This window comes from Humulus lupulus, chromosome 3 (genome assembly GCF_963169125.1).
Source record: "Humulus lupulus chromosome 3, drHumLupu1.1, whole genome shotgun sequence".
Classification (NCBI taxonomy): domain Eukaryota; kingdom Viridiplantae; phylum Streptophyta; class Magnoliopsida; order Rosales; family Cannabaceae; genus Humulus; species Humulus lupulus.
In genome coordinates, this window is record NC_084795.1 from 249366036 (window position 1) to 249390690 (window position 24655).

At 38.2% G+C, this 24655-nt stretch overlaps 1 protein-coding gene and 1 long non-coding RNA gene across 2 annotated transcripts; one reads left to right on the plus strand and one right to left on the minus strand.

Annotated features, from left to right (window-relative positions):
- Positions 1-493: 493 nt before the first annotated feature.
- Positions 494-1384, plus strand: LOC133825546 (uncharacterized). Its single transcript, XM_062258475.1, has one exon. It carries the CDS (start codon positions 494-496, stop codon positions 1382-1384), a length of 891 nt encoding a protein of 296 aa, XP_062114459.1.
- Positions 1385-22202: 20818 nt separating this feature from the next.
- On the minus strand, positions 22203-22709 carry LOC133821595 (uncharacterized). The gene is made up of 3 exons (XR_009887697.1): positions 22530-22709; positions 22357-22437; positions 22203-22271 (listed from the first exon to the last, which is right to left on the minus strand). It is a non-coding gene; the product is annotated as an uncharacterized LOC133821595 (long non-coding RNA).
- Positions 22710-24655: the final 1946 nt, after the last annotated feature.

Consider the following 24655-nt stretch of genomic DNA (forward strand, 5'->3'; position numbering starts at 1 on the left):
CCAGGTTGTCCCACTAGCGGATGTAAGCAACCAAATCGACAGAATGTGTCACCTACTGGAGGCCAGCCAGCAGAGATCCGACGAAGCCATTAAAACGCTGACTGAAGCTCAGGCCAGGCTCGAAGCTAAGATTGCTGAGTTACGAAAGTCCACCGAAGCTACGCGTAGCACCCAAGGCATCCGCAATCTCGACCTTGGTAGACTCAGAGTTCCAGTCGACCACGCCAATTCCCCTCGAAGAACCACACACCACAGCAAAGAAGGGTCCCAGGGTCCCCTACCGCCCTCCCCAACCCGTCTTCATCATGGGGCCGAGGAGAGGCAAGCGGCACATTGTGAAACACATGCACGAACTGATACAGAGCCCACAAGGTAAACTCAGCCAGCCGCCGAGGTCAGGCCCCAACAGACCACACCACGGGCCGCGCATGACTCACCAGCTGAGGACCATACCCCCTCCATCCGGTTCTTAGACAATTGGAAAGAAGAGATGATGCGGGAAATGATGCAGAAGTTCTCGGACGGAAGGTCCGTTCACGCTACCAAGCACATGGATCTGGTATCAAGAACCACTGAGAAGTCTCCCTTCTCAGAATGGATTCAGAACGAGTCCAAACCGCAGGACTTCGTAATCCCTCCTCTACCTGCGTTTAATGGAAAGGGAGACCCATTAAACCACCTGTTCCAATTCCAGCAGAAGATGGCCCTAGAAGCCAACAACAAAGCCATACAATGCAAAGTTTTTTCCACAACTTTCTCTGGGCCGGCCCTGCTATGGTTTAGGCAATTGAAACCTGGTTCTGTCAATGGTTTTGGTGACCTCCATCGAACCTTTCTCCAACAGTACAGTGCAAACCGTGAGGCACCAAGAACAATGGCAGACCTCTATCGGATCGAGCAAGGGGAAAATGAACATCCAAAGTCGTACCTGCAGCGTTTCATTGACCTCGTGCATCAGATCCATGACGTCGACCCAGTCACTGCAGCTAATCTCTTCGTCAAAATCTTGCAGGTGGGATCATTCTTGCACGAAAACCTCACCATTACCCCACCTTATGACATGGTTGAGACCCAGATCCGCGCTGAGGGTGTCTTCAGAGTCCTGGAATTTCGAGAGCGTGCACAAAAGAAATCTGCGCTTATCTCTGCTCCACCAACGAATAACCCTCCTCCTCCGTCTGTGAAGGACGACAAGAGGAAGAGACAACAAACGGACCATGCAAAAGAAGGGAAAAGGCCCAGACAGAATCGAGAGTCACCACGATACCCCTCCTTCGAATACACCGTCCCTCAGGAAGTCATTTATGAAGAAAATAAAGACAGACCCATCTGGCGTGAGCCATACAAAATTACCACTCCTCCTGACAGAAGAGATAAAAACTGATACTACCTCTTCCACAATCAGATCCAGGCCCTCATGAGAAGTGGACGACTAACCCAGTACATTAAAGAGACAAGCAGACCCGGTACCTCACAACCCAACCCTGCTTCTGCCCCAACACCACAAGCAGCAGACTCCTCGGGTACAGCCACCACAAGCTCACAAGAACCTTTCAAGCAAGCCCCCATGATACACAGGATCGTGGAGCTCACTAAGGAACAAGAGCATGCAACCAAAATTCATAAGAGAATGGAGGAACGGGTGAAGCAATACAGATCACTAGGCCACAAAGTAAATCTTGTCACTTCGGAGGACAGATGTTATCAGCCTCTGCTATCACCTTCACCGAAGACGACTTGCAGGGAGTGCACCTGCCCCATGACGATCCTCTCGTCATCTCGCTGCAGGTCGACCATTGCCAGCTGGGAAGAGTTTTAGTCGATGGAGGCAGTGGGGTTGACATTCTTTTCTGGGAAGCCTTCCAGAAGATGGGGCTAGAAGAAAATCAGATTCGGGCCTCAACTACACCCATTTTGGGATTTAACAGTCAGAGGGTATACCTGAATGGCGTTGTTTGATTAGTTGTGGCAGCCGCAGATCGTACCTTGCCTATGGACTTCCTCACCGTAGACTCCACCACAAGCTACAACGCCATCATGGGAAGAAGCTGGATCCACAGATGCAAGGAGTAGTCTCAACTTTGCATCAGGTGATGCGGTGCCACTCACCCAACGGACACTATACCATCGACATAAAGGGATGTCAGAAGCAAGCCAAGAAGTGCTTCCTTACCCTGAAAGAGATAAAAAAAAATCTGGCACCTCCCCCCCTCACAACAATCCTGACAAATAGCAATTACAGCACGACCAGCCTGCCTCAAAGGCATCAATCTAGAGGAAGATCAAGAAAAACCCCAGACCACCCTCGATGCCCTAGAAGAAGTCTGTCTAGATGATGCTGACCCATCTAAAACAGTGCTGGTAAGTACCAAACTTCCTGAAAAAGAAAAACAAACCCTAGTCCGCTTTCTCAAAACCAGAGTTGGAACCTTCGCCTGGTCTCCACACGACATACCTGGGATAGACTCCTCTATCATGAGTCACAACCTCAATATATTGAATAGCTTCCCTCAAGCAGAGGCAGAGGAGGTTCGCTCCTAAATTCAACCAAGTCATCCAAGAAGAGGTACAACGGCTTCTGAGCACAGGAGCAATTGAAGAATATCTGTGTCCCAGTTGGCTAGCCAACCCTGTGGTGGTCCCAAAGAAAAACGGGAAAAAGAGAGTGTGCATAGACTACACCAACCTAAATAAAGCATGTCCCAAGGATAGCTACCCTCTACCAAAGATTGATCAGATGATAGATTCCACGGCAGGTTTTGAAAGAATGAGCTTCCTCAATGCCTACTCCGGATACAATTAGATCCCAATGAAATCAGAAGATCGGATCCATACAACTTTCACAACAGAAGGTGGATTGTACTGTTACAAAGTTATGCCCTTCGGGCTAAAGAATGCAGGAGCAACGTACCAGAGGCTGATGCACAAGATGTTATCCTCATTTCTTGGGAGAAACATGGAGGTATATATCGATGACATGGTCATCAAATCTCAACAAAGTTCTTCCCATGTGGACGATTTAACCAAATGCTTCGACATCCTCAACACTTATAAAATGAAATTGAACTCTTCTAAGTGTGCCTTTGGGGTGTCCTCTGGACAGTTCTTAGGATATGTCATCAGTCAGAGGGGCATGGAGGCCAACCCAACCCAGATTGCATCACTCTCAGAGGTCAAAGAACCTAGAACCATTCGGGACATCTAGGCTCTAACAGGAAAAATTGTAGCATTAAGCCGGTTCATATCACGCATGTCCGATCGTTGCCAGCCCTTCCTGCAATGCATAAAGAAATCCACCAACACCACATGGGGAACAGAACAAAACAAAGCGCTAGAAGAGTTGAAGGCTTGTCTTAACTCTCCTCCTATACTGAGTTCTCCCATTGCCAACGAAGATCTATTAATGTACCTATCTGTCTCACACTTTGCCGTGAGTTCTGTGCTCTTTCGAGAAGATGCTAGTCGACAGAGGCCAGTGTTCTACTGCAGCAAGATGCTACTAAACGTTGAAACCCGCTACAGCATGATGGAAAAATTGGCACTCGCACTCATCACAGCGAAGAAGAAGCTACGACAATATTTTGAAAGCCACACCATCATTGTATATACGGATTATCCATTGAAGCAAGTGTTGAATAAACCCGATCTCTCTGGTAGATTATCCAAGTGGGCAATTGAACTCAGGACGTATGATATACGGTTCTCGCCACGAAAAGCAAAAAAAGGTCAAGTACTTGCTAACTTCCTGGTCGAAATACAATCCTTTACCCCAGATACCTTGCCTGAACTACAGGAATCAGAAGCCGAGTGGGTATGGACATACAGACGGGGCATCCAATTCACAAGAAGCCGGTATCGGTGTCATATTAGAAGCTCCCTTCGGGTTAAAAATTGAGGAAGCCATTCATTTAGAACAATTTGCAACAAATAACGAAGCTGAATATGAGGCTCTAATTTATGGCTTAGAGCTAGCACGAGACATAGGCATTAGACGTTCGAACGTCAAAGGAGATTCAAAGCTCATGATAGAACAAGTGGCCAGAAATTTTGATACCAAGGCACCCCATCTGGCTAGCCTATTACAAAAAGTAACTGACTTATGGTCACATTTCCATCAATTTGAACTCGTACAAGTACCGAGGGAACAAAATCAGAAGGTTGATGCCCTCACCAAATTAACCTCTGTAGGGGAATGCACGCGGCGATCCACCATATCCACGAGCCAATCACCCAAAGTTCTGGAAGTTTTCTCAACCTCATCAGAGCTTGAGTGCTGGATGGATCCAAGCATTCGATATTTTTCTACGTTTGAACTGCCCGCTCATCCGAAAGACTCAAAGCTTCTGCACCTTCGAGCACAACGCTATTCCATAATCCGTGGAACGCTATACCGTAAATCGTTTGATGGCCCCTATCTTCGGTGTTTGCGTCCATCAGAAGCTAAAAAGTTGTTAGAAGAGATACATGAAGGAGAATGTGAAAATCACATTAGGGGTCAACGTTTGGCACACAAAGCACTTACAGCAGGGTACTACTGGCCATATATGATGACAGAAGCACGTGACTATGCCAAAAAATGTGACAAATGCCAGCGATTTGCACCCACCATCCATCAACCCGCTCAAATTTTACACTCAATCATTGCACCTTGGCCTTTTGCAAAGTGGGGTATGGACATGGTAGGTGAACTGCCTAAAGCTGCTGGAGGAAAAACGTATGCTTTGGTAGCCACCGATTACTTCACCAAGTGGGTTGGGGCAGAACCATACGTCACGGTCAGCAAAACAGACACTACAAACTTCGTATGGAAGCAAATCATCTATCAGTTTGGGATACCATGGGAGATAGTCGTTGACAATGAAACCCCATTCCAAAACGCCAGAGTACAGGAGTTGTGTGACACATACAAGATAAAACTGAGTTTTGCCTCTGTCACCTACCCACAAGGCAATGGACAAGCAGAAGCTTCCAACAAAGTCATTTTTGCCAACATCAAGAAAAACTTGGAAGACAAAAAAGGAGCATGGGCAGAAGAACTACCGAAGGTGCTATGGGCCTATAGGACAACAAAAAGGTCCTCTACGGGCAAATCTCCCTACGCAATGGTATATGGAACAGAAGCTATCATCCCGACAGAGGTGGGTCTACCTACACTTTGAACAGAGATCGCTTCTGATCAGACCACAAAAAACATTCAATTGACGCACAACCTTGACCTTCTGGAAGAGGTGCGAACAATAGCACAATTAAGACGGGAAAATTATCAAAAGGGTGCAGAACGCTACTACAACAAAAGAGTCCACTCACGTACGTTTCAGAAGGGCGATTGGGTTCTGCGCAAGGTCTCTGGCAACAAAAAGAAGCTAGAACCAAACTGGGAAGGGCCTTTTGAAATCATAGAAGTATTAGGCAAAGGGTCTTATACTCTTAAAAATGCACGTAGTGGGAAAATTGTACCTCGTACTTGGAATTCAATGTTTTTGAAACAATATTATTGTTAATAGTTGTATTGTGTAATTCAAAATTGTACCTCGTACTTGGAATTCAATGTTTTTGAAACAATATTATTGTTAATAGTTGTATTGTGTAATTCAAAAGTAATGCAACAACTTTCCTTTTTCACATTATTTTGAGTATATCTTACACGCTCAGTTTTTGCTGACACAATTTTGCACAAGGATTCCTTACTATAACAACATACCGATGAAAATCATGTGACAACTGTCACTTCACTCGAAAGATGCTATCAAACGTATATTTTAATATATTCTTACCTACCCATATGAGAAGCAACATTATTCACGTGCACTTAAAACCACCTACCACTCTGGCTATAAATAAGTGGCTATTTGAACATTTGTGGTTATCAATTTACCATCTGTTTAAACATCCTACCACAATACAACATAAACCTTTGATCCCAATACAGCCATTTTCCACACCTAAGGGTTTCTTTAGAACAAAGAGGATGTTTACCAGCAAATGAAAAATAATGCATGGTAAGATACAACATCTCGCTTCACACACAAACCCGACCGGCACAGGGCTGAACCTCAGTAGATCGTGGCATCAAGGCCACTACACACAATCTACATACACAGTCTTGTTGCCTCTGCCATTACACTCGGTATTATGCCCGCAAGCATTCTAATCTGACTTGACTAAGCTTACGGGGATCTAAGGCCAGCCATTTCACAGTCTAATCTGCACTGACTATGCAGATTTGGCTGTCCACCCAGGGTACACTACATCACCTACCCTATCCTCTTACCTTGATAAGAAGAGCTCCCCCCTGCAGTTTACTCTGCCCTGACTACTGCAACAGAACCATCAGCTGCCACACCTTGGGTTCGACACCAGTATACACTAACTGGTTTGGCAATCCAAGGCTGGGAGGAACTTTTCCCGTAGTCACACCCACATCTTGTACAACGGGTGCCTCTGTCGGAATAAAAGCCTACCCTAGCAAGCCTTCACACATACTCCTCGGTATGGGTGCACTGGAAAGAGGTCTGCTTCATGGTTCTATCTTTCTCAGCTCTACCTCGATGCCCAGCCTCACATGCTGCCTTCTACGTTCGAGCTAAACTGCACCGCCCCCTCTGGCAAATGGTAAAGCATCAACCATGTCTTTCCATACACCTAAGGGGCCGATTGCGTTCCAATAAGATACCAACACATCTCTCTAAACGTAAGTAAGTTTAACGCGAAACAATAAGGAGGCCTTTACAAAGTACAAGACTCTCATTACTACAATCTGGTTCGACTGATGTTAAGCACATGCATACCTACGCACTCGACTCTCTGAATGATACACGCACGAAAATGATGTACAATTTGTAGATCATGTAATCAGAAACCCACAGATAATCAAAACTAGCAATTAATCAGAAGTTGTTATTTATAAATTATATTACATTCACAACGATTCCAGTTATACCTAACATATTGCTTTATATACTATATACAAGTGTTCTCTTGGTAATATCTAATCCCATTCAATACGACGCATATACTCTACCTTCACACTCTCTAGCTTTGAATGGCTTAATCCATAGCACTCACAGGATATGTAATGCGGAATACCACTTCTTATTAATTCCTCCAATGCCCAAGTTGAGTATAACCACTGTGGGTTATCGAAAATCCGCCTCAAAAAAGGCACCTTCATCCACTCACGATGTTCACCTGCAACAGCAATATCATCAGCACCAACCAAACACCACAACACTAAGCTAAATCGTTTACACAACACTTAACTGGGCATTCTTTCCCGCCATTTGTACAGGCTTTTACTGTATCTCACACGCAATGGCCTAAAGGGTCTATGAAGCCTCTTATCCAAATACACCATCTGACTCTCACCTGCTGCAATACCCTCAATTAAGTATAGTATAGAGAAGAACACATCCACTAACACACCAGACAACCAACGTGAACAAAACTCAAGTTGTATTGATAATTTGTACAATTACATCTACAATTGTCTACACATTAACGGCCAAAAAGACCAAAGAATGCATATACAAGCATCAATAAAAAAACAACAAAACAAAAAAGAAGAGAGAATGTGTCGTTCATTCTATGGCACCTCTTTCGCAAGCCGGTCTGACCTCTGCAACTAGAGCAGGCTCTGTCACCATCTGTTCAGAAGCCTCAGCCACATCACCTTCTGCCACTGCTTCCGCACTGGCATTGTAAATCGATCCTAAAGCGTCGCCTTATAGCTTCAGTTTCTCAAGATGATGTGCTGGGTAGGTGATCTGCAGATCCCCGAGCTCATTCAGATACTCATCGACGTTGTAATCTCCCACTTTCGCGTCGATGCTCTTACAGTACATCTCAAGTTTAGCCCATTTCTCCTCTGGGGTCTGCTTCTTATTACGCAGTGCCGGATCTAGGTATTTCGCAGGGTCCACCTCAGCCATCCTCACGAACTTCCGTTCGGTGATCTCACGATCTCGGATGCGTTGCCTCGTGGCTTCCACTGCCGCCTCTTCTGCCTTCTGCAAAATAAATCCATCATGTCATCAACACATGCAACATATTAATCCACCATCTTGCCAATAAACTAATGAATACAATAAGAACACATACCTCAGCCATCTCCTTCAATTGTCTCTCGGTTTTTATGACAACCTCCTCTTTTTCCTTCAACCTCTTCTCTAACTGGAGTTCCACCTCCAGCTTCTGCTTTCTGGCATCTGCAACGCCCATTTCCAGCATCTCCGACTTCCATTGCAGCTCTTTTCTTTCTCCAAAATCTCTTTATCTGTCTGCAACGACACTACATCCTCCAGCAAGTCATTTATCATGCTATCGAGCTTCTCCATCCGGGCTTCGTGATGAATGCAAACTTGGCTCTTCTCCATCCATTTATTGGTTATTGCCAACAGGTCAGCTTTCAGATTGTTTCGTTCCACCTCGAGTCCAACAGTACCTACTACCTTCTCCTCTGCAGCGGCAACCTTCTCTTTAGCCTCTGCCAGCTGCGTTTCTAACTTCTTGATGGCCTCCACAAGCACATTTTGGTTTTCTTCGGCCATCTTTCTCCCTGCCCGCTCCTCTTCCAGCTTAACCGCCTGCTCTGCCAGCTTAGAGCTGTTCTGCACAGCTGCTGCATACTCTCATCTCGCTGCAGAAGCACATATGTAGCTCTGCAAAACATTAATTACACTTATCACCAATCACACAAGAAACGTATCACACGATACTCACTCTATTCTAAAGTAACAAACCATGCTAGTTTTCAACCAACTTACCATCCATATAGGTTTGACACTTGCTGCAGCAAGTCCCCTTGCCCACTCAGTGACCCAATAGCTTCTGCAGGAAGATGAGGTCTACTTATGCGTAGCATCTCCTCCATCACCTCTGTAGACGCAGAAGGTCCATATTCGGGCACATCTCCTACTCTGTCATTTTCTTCTCTCCCTCCTAACGCAGCAACAGAAGCAACGGGGGCAACTGGCTCCCTACCTTCTGCTAGCGTTGACACCATAACACTGTCAGATGTTAACGTGATTGTTCCCACTCCAGAGAGATATGGCATGGTAGGACGTACAAGTAACCCATATCCAACGTCTTCTCCCAAGTCACTCGGTAGATACACTGGCATCTGCACTACAGAGGACGTTACTTGCTCCAGAAAAGCACTAGGAGACTCAAAATTACTTGTACCCTTCGGGGATGCAATGATGACCTCTCTTGGGTGGGAGTCAGAAGCCGTAGTTAATGTTGCGAAAACGTCAACACTTAAAATGTGATCACCTGTGACTTAGGTAGTCCCCAATTTTTGACATACAGGGAGAGTCTCAGAAGTGACGGATAGACCTATGTCAACTGCCTGAGAAGGATTGTTCACGGATTCAAAACCACCTCCGAAAGCATCCTCCAAAATTCGGTTCTTACGGGAGGCAGAAGTAGGACGTCTCCCCTCTGATCCATGCTTACGACCAACATCAGAGCCCCCAGCCAAAGCAGAAGCAGAGGGTAACGCCTCTGATGACTTTACACAGGCGCTGGGAGACTTCGCCTTGACTGGTGGATCACCTTGCACACCATCTACAGTCGCCGCCTCTGACGGGTTGGCCAATGTAGAAGATACAGCCGTAGCATGTGCAGCTCCTTGTGGACCTGCCTCCAAGGAGGATCCAACTGCAAGCGAAGAAGAAGATGATGTAGGGAAAGAGCCAACGGGGGCAGACCCTTGAGGCTTCTTGCACAACGATAGAGCCTGCCCGGTTGGTAACTTCCCTGGAGTAATCTTGGGGATCGCTAGAGGAGAACCTCTAGTAGCAGAAGCAGGTCCCCTTGGGATCTGAAGCTTGGACAAAATACACTTCCCATCGTCCGAGTCTTCATCAGAGGACTCCTCTCACGCCTTCCTCTTCCCTAAGGCATCCTTTGGTAGAGGCACCTGTTGGAGAGGTTGGATCTGAAGAGCGTCAGAAGGTGTAGAGGATCACCCATGTATACGAGAAGATCTGCGTGCCAAAGCAGACTTGTCAGGAGACGATTCTACGGCAATAGTTGGGCCAGAGCCTTCTCTCCTTTTATTTTCAGGGATCCCTTGGTGCTTGGCACACACGGCAAAGGTCTCAGAGCACGCCCTTTCATACTCGGTCCTCGATAGCGAGAGAGTTGAAGAAGCAGGGGGAGACTTCTTCAAAAATGCTCCTAGCTGCTTCGCACACGTATCTACAATTTTGCCTAAGGACATGTCGCCCTTCTACGACCTGACCCGCATGGCCCCAGGATCGGTTTGATTCATGAAGCAGAGCCGGGTCATGATTTGCATACAGTAGGGGTCCATCACACCTCTGATGTTAATGGCATTTTCCTTGGACTTGTGCAAAAGCCCCTTCTCTGTCAGCAGGCTCTGTCGCTCAGAACTCATGCTAACCTGAGGCCACGAGAAATCTAATACGGAGAAATAAAACAGCGACACACAGAGTCAGATTGGCGGACAATCATCCAGACATTATTTACCCACACGAAAAGCAGAAAAGAACAAGATAAAAACATAGCTCACCTTTTATGAACACCCTGGCCAAAGGAAAATTTTCTTGAGGCAGAAATTCAGGATACCACGCTCCTCCAATGGCGAAGAAGTACTTATCCCAATTTCAGTGGGATCTGTCGAAATCAGTAAAGATCGTTCGATCCTTTTTGGGAGAAAGATAGAAAGTCTTCCAGGGTTTACCCTCTATAGCCTTGTTAATCGACTTAGTGAAGCATGCGTAGATGTCATCCGATTGGATGTCGACATTCCTGAGAGTTTCTATCATCTGAGCGCCAACTATGGATTGGATAGCGTTCGAAAGAAATTGAGAAGTGTAAGCTCCAGAGTTTGAAATTATGTGCACCAACAGAGCAGGGAGAGGGAAACGAAGCCACTCAATGTGTCTCGGACTCATAACAATCTCACTGGGCATGACTACATCCTTAAATCGCCATTCCCGTAATTCAGTGTCCGAGAGCATCCAAACCGTAACATTATCTGGAATGTCGAATGACTTGCGTATGCGTTCGTACGCAATCTTGTATCCATTGCGATCCATAGGTTCTGGAGATGAACAAGGAGACATGATTGAGAAAATTGAGATGTTTGCTGTAAGAATAGAAAGGTGATTAACTTTAGGGTTTCTTTCCTCCGAGTTCTTCCCTAAAAAGCTAAAGTAAAGTTTGAGAAATTTGAAATATGAATTATTTGAATTAAACCAGTTAAATGGGAAATGAAATTCCTTAATCGAGTGCTTCACTCGGTAACTGTGTTTGCATTAAATTTCAAGTGGGGAATGTCAAGGGATTATACGATCGTGTACCTGCGGACCGCCTCGATCTATGGGGAATGACGGCTTTAGGCGAAATCCTTAGTATTGAAGAGTCGGCCCAAGGTTCGAGTGAATAAGCGTGCCTCATCCGTTCGAAGCTTGGACCGGGGGGCATCTGTTGGGCCTAAGATATTCGGCCCAAAGTCCTTTCCTCATTTGCAGTATGATCAAAACGGAGCGTTTTGATCTACAGAAGCCCCGAAGACAGAAGCTATGGGTCAGAAGCGGTCTGCGCCTCTGACCTCCGCGTATTTAATTTAAAATCATCACATTTTGGGGGAAATTCAGTTATTTTTCTCCCACCAATCAAGGATCAGTTGAACCAACTAACCACTTCTCATTTTTGTCCTATAAATATTAGATTCTTATTCAAACAATACATCGAGAAAAAATTTCTGACTTAGGCATTGGAGTATCTTTCTTGCAGGTACCCCCGACGGATCAACGACTGCAAAGGCGATCTTCATCATCGGAACAAGATCGGAAACCAGTTATTGTCGGCTCATACCTCCAATTATAGAAAGGCAGAATTGTTGTATCAACAAATAGTAAAAATATTAAATTTATGATAAAAACACTTGTAAGATTTTATTTTTCTTAAAAAAAAACCGCGGATTGGGGTTTTGCTATTAAACTTAAAAATTGAAGAGGAAAACTACCTAAACTTTCCATGGTAGGGCTTTTACTTTTTAGAAATTTCATACACATGCAATGAAATAAACTATTTTTTTACGAGTCAAGTTCAACTATTTACCAAGTTTAACAATAACTTTTTTTTCTACTGAAAACTTAAACAATAACTAACTTGTTAGAAAAAAAAACATGTGACAATAAATTACGGTCCAACTGGTACACATTTTAATATTAGACAAATTAGAGATTTTTTAAAAATGAAAAAGAGGATTTAATAAAGTCATATTGTACATTTATATAAAATATTTATATGTAGCATGGAAGTGGTTAGCTCTTTGAGGAAATATATAGTAATATGACTATTATAAGGGTCATAATCTCGCACTTTTTGACATAAAAAAGTTGTTGAAGCTTTCGCATTATAAGCTATTTTCATATTAGTTTTGTGTATAAAGACAGAGAATAATACGATAATAGAAATTAAATTATATAAAATACAACATACCAAATCAATTACATTTCTTTAATACGTATAAATATAAATATAAAATAAACCAGTCAAAACAAGATACCTCCAACATTTTGAAGGATAATTCCATGGGAATCATACTCGAGGCCAGCTGTTCTTTATTATTAGAATATTGTTTATTATTCTTTTTTGTATTCAATAGATTCCATTCTATCACGAGTGTAGTGGCTATTTGAATACAAACGATGTGTTTTTATTTTTATTTCTTGTCAGTTTTGAGAAACGACATATCGTATGAACTTATTGTGTAGAAGATTATTTTGTAGTAATTCATAATTTATAGCTTTATGTATTTTAACAGGTTACAACCAACATATTCATAGATAAATGTTGTATATAAGGGTGTTTTTTTTAAAAAATATGACATATATATCTTTAATTAAATTGTATAAAATATATTATTTAGATCTTTTAATTCTATTCATAAAATTTTAGTTTTAGTAAGTACACCTTAATTCTAGAATAATTGAAATCTATAATTAAGTTATGTTCATCATTAAACAACATACAGACGAAAATTTATTATTAGAATAAACATCTAATATAAGAATAAATTTATTCTATTTTTAATTACTTATTTGGTTTGATTGGTACCCTCTATTACATTTTATTGTATTGTATAGTATTATATTAAATTATTTCGTATAACATATTTTTATATAATAATATGTTTGGTATTGATTTTTATTAAAATATTTGTAAAACCTGATTGATTAACTTTATTTTTAGACAAAATATTTTAAAATTGCAAAAAATCAGCAACATATCTATAAATAATTATCTTATAATTCAAGTGGTTTTTTAAGTGAAAATCTATTTTAGTGTGAATACAATTTTTACCTTATTTATCACAATCAATCTTTATTGGTAAAATATTGTGGTTTATCTTGTGAAGATATTTTCAGGGATTATGTTTATTCTAGAATAAAGAAGATTTCGAAAATGAACATGGCCAAAAGAAATGACCATGTTCGTTTTGCCAGATAATTCTGATGGCGTTGCTGACTTATCAGTTCCTTTTCTGTTGACACGGAATTCATCTGGCTGGCTGATTTCCTAAATCAAAGGAATTTGCAAATTGATTACAAAGATCTCAGAGAAAGTTGGCCTTGGCGATTTCTTTTCCTATAAATACATTGCCAAGGCCCTTGGAAAATTCATCTCTTCCATTTGGAAAATTTTAAACATTATGTTATTTTGAAGAGTGTTTTATTTGTAGAGATTAAGTTTGTTCATCTTAATCTTTGTAAGAGTATTGAGTGTACTTGTGGATATATATCTAGTCCCTTATAAACAGGTAGTGTCTATTGTGCATGTGTTCATAAGGATGTTTGGGAGAGGATTCTATCTAAGTCTCACTTCAGGAGGAAGTGAGCACTCGCTATTCTTTGAAGGGATTTCAAGAGAATCAACGTTTCATCAAAACTAGATTCATAGAGAAAAGTACAACAAGATTGCAGTAATAGTTTAAGAGGGAGTCTTACATTGGTTAAGTTAATGCTTTTGTACACATTATTTCTTTACTAATTAGTTTATTCTCTGGGCGTGGCCCCATGGATATAGGTTATCCGAAAGGATTTTTGAACCGCGTAAAAATTCTCGTGTGTTGAATTTTTACCTATTTTTCTGCTTCTGTTTAAATAGTTGCATAAGTAGTGTTAACAAAACTGAAATTTGTCTAAATGACTTAACCAGTATTCCGCATTTAATTAAGTTGTTTATTTTAAATCACTTGGTAATATTAAAATACGAAATTTCAATTAGTATCAGAGCGGGTCACTAAACTCTTAGTACGATCTTGTATTTTTTTCGTTTGTTTTGTGCCTTGTGAAATGTCTTTCTCTGCAGAAGGTGGTTCAATAACACGTCCTCCCTTGTTGAATGACTCTAACTATCCTTATTGGAAAGTTAGAATGAAAGCTTTCATCAAATCATTGGATGAAAAGGCATGGAGATCAATCTTAACTGGTTGGACACCACCTACTGAATCTGATGATCTCACAAAGGTAAAATCTGAAATCAACTGGACTGATGCTGAAGATAAATTGTCTAGTTATAATAACAAAGTCTTGCATGCTATCTTTAATGGTGTTGGTGAAGGATATATAAAATTAATTTCTTCATGTGAGTCCGCCAAAGAGGCTTGACAAATTCTTCAAACTCAATTTGAAGGAACTGCTGCTGTCAAGCGCTCTAGGCTTGTAATGTTAACTACAAGATTTGAAAATCATAGAATGACTGAAACTGAGTCTTTTACCGAATTCTATGAAAGATTATCTGATATTGCTAATGAATATTTTTCCTTGGGTGAAAAATTGGAAAATAGTGTGTTAGTTCGAAAAATTGTTAGAGTTCTTCTTGACGGGTTTCAAACTAAGCTTACGGCTATTGAGGAGGCAAAAAATCTTAACACAATGAAAGTAGAGGAGTTGATGGGTTCACTACGAACTTTTGAACTAAATCAACAAATCCGTCAAAGGGAAAAATTGAATGCTCTCAAAGAAAAATCAGTTGCTCTCAAATCATCAATGGAGAAAGACTCAGATGAAAATTATGGTGAAGATGAGATGGCCTTGTTGACCAAAAATTTTCAAAAGTACATTAAAAAATTTGGGAACAAGAAACCTACATTCAAATCTTCCAAAGGTAACCACTTCTTTAAACATTTTGATAATAACAATAAAAGAGGTGCAATGCAGGGAATGTTAAGGATTTGGTCATATTCAATATGAATGTGTCAATACACTGAAGACGAATAAAAAGGTAATGGCAGCTACTTGGAGTGATCAGGAACCTAAAAGTAGTGATGAAGAAGATAACTCAAACCTTGCCTTAACTTCTGTTGTTTCTGGATTAACTTTAAATTTGCAGGTTAAAAAAAAGGTTTGTTTGTCTGAACAACACAGTTCAAGAAGAAAATTATGAATGTGAATCCAGTGAATCCGATCTGGATGAGGATTCTTTCAAAGAATCGTACAAAGACTTGTATGATCAGTGGTTAAAAGTATGTTCTGATAATCGCTTAATGGCAAGCAATAACAAATCTTTACAAAAAAGGAATGATGAACTTGAAAATGATCTTGAGAATAAAGTTATTGCTAAAGATTGCGAAATTAAGCGATTATCAAATGAAATTAATCACGTGGCTAAAGGTATAAAAATGCTTAATCCAAATTCTAGGATTTTGGATGATGTAATTGTTGCAGGTCAAAAAGTAGGTAATTTTTCTGGATTGGGATCTGCTGGGTCCAAATCAAAAGGCAAAACCATTTTTGTAAAATCTGGAATTGTTTCTGGCTCAACCACTAACATTTTTGCAGGAACATCTCCATTAGGAGATGCTACAAAAGTACAGTCTGTTTCAACAGCTGTTACACGGACCAAGTTTCTCAAAAGCAATAAAAGTGGGCACTTTATTCCCATTTGTCATTTTTGTGGAGTAAAAGGGCACATCCGACCTAGATGTTTTACTATGATGATTTTTTTCAAAAATAATTATCTCAATTGTTATAGTAAAACAAAACAGATTGTGAAAAAACCATCCAAAAAGGTTTGAATAGAGAAAAATAAATAAATTGACATGCTGTATTTACTTGTCGTAAAACTCGTGCATCTAATTCTTGGTATTTTGATAGTGGATGCTCTAGACACATGACAGGTGATATAAGTATACTCACTATTTCAAATCTTTGAAATGTGGTGCTGTAACTTTTGGTGATGGTATGGCAAGAAATATTATTGGAAAAGGTACTATAAATCTTGATGGGTTACCGAAATTGAGAAATGTTTTTATTGTAGAGGGACTTAAGGCTAATCTGATTATCATAAGTCAAATACGTGACCAAGGCTTCACAGTAATTTTTTCTCGTGATGATTTCAATGTTGTTGATCAAAAGGGTATGAGTGTTTTGAAAGGATATAGATCCATTGATAATTGTTATACACTCTCACCAACACTCACATGTCATTCGGCCATAGGTAATACAACAGATTTATGGCACGAAAGATTGGGACATATATATTTCAAAAGTTTGAAAAAGATTGCAAGTGCAGGATTAGTTTGTGGGTTACCCAAATTGAGTAAAGAATCTACAGGTAAATGTGAACCCTGCCAGTTAGGGAAACAATTGAAGAATTCTCACAAAAGGGTGACAGGAATTAATACTTCAAAAGCTCTTGAACTTTTGCATATGGATTTTATGGATTCAAGTTGAAAGTATTAATGGAAAAAGGTACATTTTTTTTGTATTGATGATTTTTCTCGCTTTACTTGGGTTGATTTCTTGAGAGAAAAATCAGATACTTTTGATGCCTTTAAAACTCTTTGCATGAAATTAAGAGTTTAAAAGGATTGCAATATAGGTAAGATTGTAAGAATTAAAAGTGATCATGGTAAAGAATTTGAGAATATTGTTTATGATGAATTTTGTAAATCACTAGGTATTTCTCATGAGTTATCAGCACCTACAACTCCTGAACAAAATGGAGTTGTTGAAAGAAAAAATCGAACTCTTCAAGAAATGGTTAGGGTAATGTTGAATAGCCAAAAACTTTCAAAAAGACTGTGGGGTGAGGCATTAACACTGCTTGTTACATAATCATCCGTGTTTTCTTACGATTAGGTACTAGCAAAACTCCATATGAAATTTGGAAAGGTAAAAAGCCTACGTAAGTTATTTTCATGTGTTTGGCTGTGTGTGTTACATCCTTAGGGATCAAGAAAATGTTGGAAAATTTGATGCCAAAAGTGATGTGGGTGTTTTTCTTGGCTACTCCATTAATAGTAGAGCTTACCGTGTTTATAACATGAGAACTCAAACTGTGATGGAATCTTCAAATGTTGTTATTGATGATTTGAAAGATTTTTCTGAATATTCTAGTGAAGAAGAAATTGACAGGTTAATCAATGAAAACACTCAACGAAAACCATCTAATGTACTTGGAAGTGATTCTGTGACCACAGTTTCAGAAATAGTCATAACAGGACCCGAACCTATTGCAACAACCTCTGGACAAATAGTGAAGAAGGGTCTAGAAATTATCACTGATTCAATTCAGAGAGAACCTTCTACTAGAGTTAAAAAGAATCACCCTACTGACCTCATTCTTGGTAACATTGAGGATAATATGGTCACAAGAAGAAGGTATGTGAATCTTGTTCAATTTGTGTGTTTTACTTCATCTTTTGAACCTAAAAAAGTGAAAGAGGCTTTGTGTGATGAATCTTGGATTAAATAAATGCAAGAAGAGTTGGAACAATTTTCTTGAAATGATGTCTGGACTCTTGTTCCTAGGCCTAATTACACCAACGTTATTGGCACTAAATGGATTTTTAAAAATAAAACTGATGAAATTGGTACAATAATTAGAAATAAGGCTAGGTTGGTGGCACAAGGCTACACGCAAGTAGAATGGGTAGACTTTGATGAAACCTTTGCCCATGCTACTAGACTTGAGTCTATTAGGCTATTGCTAGATGTGGCTTGCATTGTTGGTTTTAAACTATACCAAATGGATGTCAAATCTGCGTTTTTGAATGGTATATTAAATGAAGAGGCATTTGTTGAACAACCAAGGAGTTTCGAAGATCCACATTTTTCAGATCATGTTTTTCAATTCAAAAAGGCTCTGTATGGTTTGAAACAAGCTTTCAGACCCTGGTATGAAAGGTCAACTCAATTTCTTGTTTTAAACGATTATAGGAGAGGTGGAGTTGATAAAACCTTGTTCATTAGAAATGTTGATTCTGACATTATTATTGCTCAAATTTATGTCGATGATATTGTTTTCGGCTCCACTTCTAACACAAAAGTGCAGGAATTTGTCAAGCAAATGAAAGATGAGTTTGAGATGAGCATGGTAGGGGAGTTAAATTACTTCATAGGATTGCAAGTCAAATAGACAGAAGAAGGAACCTTCATCTCTCAAAGTAAGTATGCCAAAAATTTGATCAAGAAATCTGGGATGGAGTTTGTTAAACATGCCAAAACACCAATGGAAACCACGATCAAACTGACCAAGGATGAAAATGGTGTAAAGGTAGATCCAACACTGTACAGAAGCATAATTGGAAGTCTTCTATATCTCACAACTAGTCGTCCTGACATTAGCTATAGTGTTGGGGTATGTGCTCGGTATCAAGGGAATCCTATGGAATCTCATGTGACGGCTATAAAGAGAATCATTCAATATGTGAATGGTACTCGGGAGTATGGAATTTGGTACCAAAGGAAACAAACTCTAACCTTGTTTGTTTTAGTGATGCTAATTGGGCAAGCAATGCAGATGACAAAAAAAGTACAAGTGGTGGATGCTTCTGCCTAGGAAACTATCTGGTTTCTTGGCACAGCAACAAAATTCAATCTCCTTGTCAACTGCTGAGGCTAAATACATAGCTGCAGGAAGCTGTTGTACCCAATTATTATGGATGAAACAAATGATGACAGAATATGGGTTTGATCTTAACACCTTGACTATTTTTTGTGATAATACTAGTGCAATTAATATCTCAAAATATCCTATTAAACACTCTCGCACTAAACACATTGGCATTCGTCAACATTTTATCAAGGAACTTGTTGAAAATAAAACTTTGGTCTTAGAATATATTGAGACTGAAAAACAAATTACAGATATTTTTACAAAAGTCCTTGATACAATCAGGTTTGATTCCCTCGGGAAATTCTTGGGGGTGTGTACTAATTAAATATTGTTTGTGTTGTGCCATATCCCTGTTGTTGAAAATGTTGCGTGATATCTTCTTGTTCTTGTCCAAAGAGAAAGTTTCAATCATTATGACAAAATTTATTTTTACTTCATCTTAGAGTTTATAGTTAATATATATCATGCATATTTTTTTAAATAAAAAAAATCAAAATAAATAGTCCCTCCAATTAACATTCTTCCAAATCAATCTGTGTTTATAATGTATGAGCATTTAATTCTTAAAAGGTATTTTCAGGCTCCATTTTAGAATAGAGCTACCTGCATTGTTGTGTAATTGTGATCTTTGAGTAAGTTGGAACTGTGTAACAAAAATTATGTAGAAGATACTCTACCACTGATAAAGGCTACCTTCAGTGTAGTGTGAAAGCATCTAATTTGGGTACTCTTTGAGAAAAAGGCTAAAAATTGCCACATAGGGCAATGTCCCTGAAAAAGGCTAAAATTGTCATACAGTGCAATGATCTCGGCTTTTACAATCACACACAAATGCTTATGATATACTGATTGGAAAAATTTTGTAAGTCTCATACACACTTATTAATTTGGATAATATATTTTTTGTGACATGAGTATATATTTTGTAATATTTTAAAAATTAAAAAAAATAAAAAAAGCATGATATATATTAAATATATTCTCTAACCTTATAGTAAAAATATGTGATGAATTAATGTTTGTCACTTTCTCCAAAGACAGGGCACGAAGACATTGGGCACAAATCAGAATGGGATATTTTTGGTACTTTTGGTTCTTTCTTATATATATATATATGGGTCTATTCTTAATGGTTACTACCCATAGATGGTTACTTTGATATTAACCATTGGATTAAAATCAATGGTCTATATTTATTGTTTTTAATTAAAATTTCCAAAAATAAATTGTGATTTTTTCAAATTTTTAGAAAAGTGACCTGATGACATGTCGGTCAAATAATTATTAAATTAATGAATTAAAAAAATCTTATCTAAACATTAAATAGGAAATTTGCATTATAAATAAGCATTATATATGTAACTCATCACTTTTGCCATTGACTTAGTTTAAAAGTAAATGTGACAAAAAAAGAAGGGAAGAATCTTGTTTAAAATCATAAAAAAGCAACATTAATCAGGTTAATATATATTATCATGCTCACTCTTTTTAGCAAAACTATCCCAACATTTAAAAAATTAAAAAATAATAATAAGGATAAAAGTACTTTATTTCAATGATGTCTATTAATTCTTTACATTTTATTAATATCTTGGATTATTGCTAATGTTCAATTTTACTGAATTGACGAAAATGTTTCTGATTTTTTTTTTTACGAATTTTTATATACATGCAACAATATAATAAAATGTCTTACCCTATGTTTGGTAGAGTTAAAAGAAAATATGAGTGATTAAAAAATGTTAATGAGAAAGAAATTGTGAAGGGAATGAAAGAAAAAAAATCGATGAGTAGGGGTGTGTAAAATCAATACAAAAATTAAAATTGACCGCAAAAAATTGGATTTGATCTAATTTTTGAAGATCTAAATGAGATTAGTCGATTGACGAATGATATGTATAAAAATTCAATATAATCTTATAATCGGTTGTAAAAATTAAACATTCAATTAATAATTGGATTAAAAAGAATATGTCTAAAATCATTGGATATGAACCATGAAATGAATTGGAAATGTTATTTATTTGATTTTAGATTAATGTTATTGTGGTAAAAATTATACTCTTATTTGTAACAATAATTAACCATGAAATGATAAATTTTTATTATAATTTTTTTTACAACAATAATTATTGTTGAAAGAAAAAAAAATTATACTTGGTCAACAATAATTATTCTCGAAAATAATTCGCACTTTGAATAGTTGATTTGTTAATGATATTGTGTAATAAATCTAGAGAAAATTTTGTTGAAAGAATATGCATTAGTTGTTTGGTATTATGAATATATATTGTTTGTATTAATTAAATATAACCATTGACAATTTAGGCAATAAATTTGCATTTTACTTCTTAGACATTACATAAAATAAATGCATATATACTATAACAAATACGAAATTTGAAAGAAACGAATTAAAGGTATAACTAATTTCAACATTAATTACATTAAATTGTGTGAATCTTCCGATTAATATTAATTCATACATTAATTTTTTTTTATAAAAAAAATTAAACATCATTCTTAAATATATACTTTTGACCAATTTTTTTAATTGAATATTTAAATTTACATTAAAGATTATGATAAGCATTAATGACAATTATGTTTATATATATTTCGAAAAATTCATTAATTCCAATTTTATAAAATATACTATCACTTGATTTTTTTGGCGAGAATAATTATTGTTACAATTATCATTCAAAGTAATACTTATTACCTAATTAAAGTAAATTTTGAAATTCTTTGTTTTTTTTTTATTTTTTATTATTATTTTTTTATCACCATATCCACCACTATCACTCTTTGCTTTAAAGAATAATATCATAAAAAGTTTCAACATGAGTAAAACCTCAACAACAAACTTATTACAATCCATTCTCATGATAAGACAACTTTATTTAGAAATAAAGTCAACCTTTAAGACAGCAACACCACCAGAAAGCTTTGCAAGCCGCTCTTGTAATTTTTCGCTATCGTAATCTGAAGTGCTCGACTCAATCGATGACCTCAGCTACACAATTCATGATTTACATCAGTTAACAAAAACCAACATTTTAAATAATATGGTAAAACAAAAAGACATTGCACAAAGAAAGTTATATAGACCTGTTCACATATTTCTTCAATTACTTTCTTGTCACCAGCACCATCAAGAATGACATTGTCATCCTTTGATACTGTAATCTACAACGGCAGACCATGGAACTCATCCATCAAACAAACAGCGAACAGGCAAGAGGAAAAAGTAAAAGAAGCCAGACTAAAATTTTAATTACAGTTAGCAAGTAAGAAACAAGTTTGTTGTTATTTTATCTCACCTATTTACATGTGCCGAGCACTTCTGGTCCCACTTTTTCAAGATTCATACCGAGCTCCTCAGTTATTACCTGTAGTTTATAAATATTTTAGTTGTTCTTTTATCACCTATTAATTCCCTGCTTTAAGAGAAAATAGAATTAAAGAGTGATGCACCTCCCCTCCAGTAAGAATGGCAAGATCTCGTAAATTGGCCTTCCTTCTTTCTCCAAAACTAGGAGCTTTAATGGCGCAGACCTTGACCAACCAATTAACCCAACATAAAATGTATGTCAATATCATAAGCAGCCTAAAATAAATAGTTCATCAAATAAAAAGTTAAAACTCACCTTGATTCCAACACGGAGCTTGTTTATGATGAGAGTAGCTAGTGCTTCACTTTCTACATCTTCAGCAACAATAAGTAGAGATCTCTGACTCTGAGTATTCACAACAAATCGGTTGGCAATCACAAAAACACATTTAATCCAATTCTATAAGCCCTGAAAAAAAATTACCTTCAAATCCAACTCTAATATCTTCACCATGGCATCTTTAGCAACAAATAAGCATATATACCCACAAAATAAAATAAATCAGGCAATCCAAAAACAATTTCCACTTAATTTTCTAAAACCAAAAAAGAACTATGAAATATATAAATGAATAAGAAACCCAGAAAAGGTTGAGCACCTTTTGTTGGACCGCCGACCATAATGACGGCGACAACCTTGTCTTCCGAGTTGTCCATACCAGAGAGAAGAAGATCTTGAATTGATGAACTGACTATAAATCTTATGGTAACTCGAAAAGAATAAAAATTGAGTGGAATGGCTCAACGACTATAAATTATGATGAGGTAAGTTGCTAAATCAGTGAGTGTTCATTGTGAAGAAATTCATATACCCAATATATAAATGAACGAGGGAATTATTTTCATCATATCATTGTGAAGAAATTCATTATATGGCTCCCAATATTAAGATTAAAATTTCTATATAAGGATTAATTATGGTAAAAAAATAATAATTAAATTCAAAATTAATGTAAAAAAAAAAAACCTATTGGTGACTTGCTATACCAAGTCACTATATTGCAACATCATCATAATTGTTAGTACCCATCTATGGGTAGTAACCATTGAGAAGTATTCCATATATATATAAAATAAAATAAATTATTAAAAAAATTTAAAGGAGAAACCAATCCGTGTGTATCAAAAGGACATGTTGTATCAATATTGTTTTGTCTTTATCATATTTTTTTTAAGATCAAAAGTTTCCTTTTATGGCTTGTTTCCCAATTTTGTTTTGTGTGTTAATGTTGACAGTTGATTTTTTTGGGATATTATCGTGCACTTTTCAAAAGTGTATATTCATATTAATTCTCAAAAAAGGAATAAAGATCAAATCCCTATCTCTCTCATTCTTTATATTCAGACAATTAGGGTCCCATTCTCACAATCGTCACCATCCTTCTTCTTCTTTTTCTTTTTCGGATTCTCTTTTCCATGTGGCAGTTTTCTCTCTTTGTCTTGCAGCCATGGTGAAAACTAGAAGAAGTGGGTCACGGTCTCTCAAGGATTTGAAGGCTGGGTCTTTGTCTGCATCACCTTCACTCACCAAGAAAAGGCTCGAAAGAGTACCTTATCTCAGCCTAACCTCATTGACGCACCCACCACCACGAGCAAAGTTGTGGTGATTCCGGACCTCAAAGCCCCCAAAGCTCCAACTGGACCTCCTTCAACGGCGGCTCCGCTTGCCTCTATCCCTGGGTCTTCCAAAAAGGCACGAGCATCTCACTTTGACAATGCTTCTGATCATGAATGTGCCTTGGCCAAAACTCATTCTGACTTCACCGAATCTCCTGATGTTCTTGCACCCAAGAAGAAAAACAAAGGGTGGTTTCAAGTTTCTTCTTCTCGAAAATCCCCTAGGACCAAAGGTTCTTGTTATCCCCAAATTTTGAAAACGATGACGTGGCAATAGAAATGACAAATGGCAAGGAATGGTTGGATGATATGGCTTAGGAGTGACCCGGTAGACCAGTGAAGAATGTTGACTGGCCAGTCAAGTGTCATGACCAACTAAGCATGACCTTGCCCGACCAGTCACATGTTTGTCTGCCCAGGCATGACCTTGTCCGACCATTCACATGTTTATCTGCCCAGGCATGACCTTGGCTGACCAGGCATGTCCTTGGCCAACCGGTCATGAACATGTCCGACCAGCCAAGTGCATGTCCGACCAGCCAGGTGCGTGTCCACCCAGTGAAGGTTTGGCCAACCAGCCTGAATGTGATATGGATCGACTAGACAGAGCAGGGCTACATAAAAAATCCCAAAAACGGCTTCAACAAGAATCGGTATTGGCTTACGCGAGAATCTCTCAGTTTATCCCATGAATATAGTGTATTGTTATATTTTGAATATTATTATAAATTAAATATAATGAGAATAACAAAATATCCCGATTAT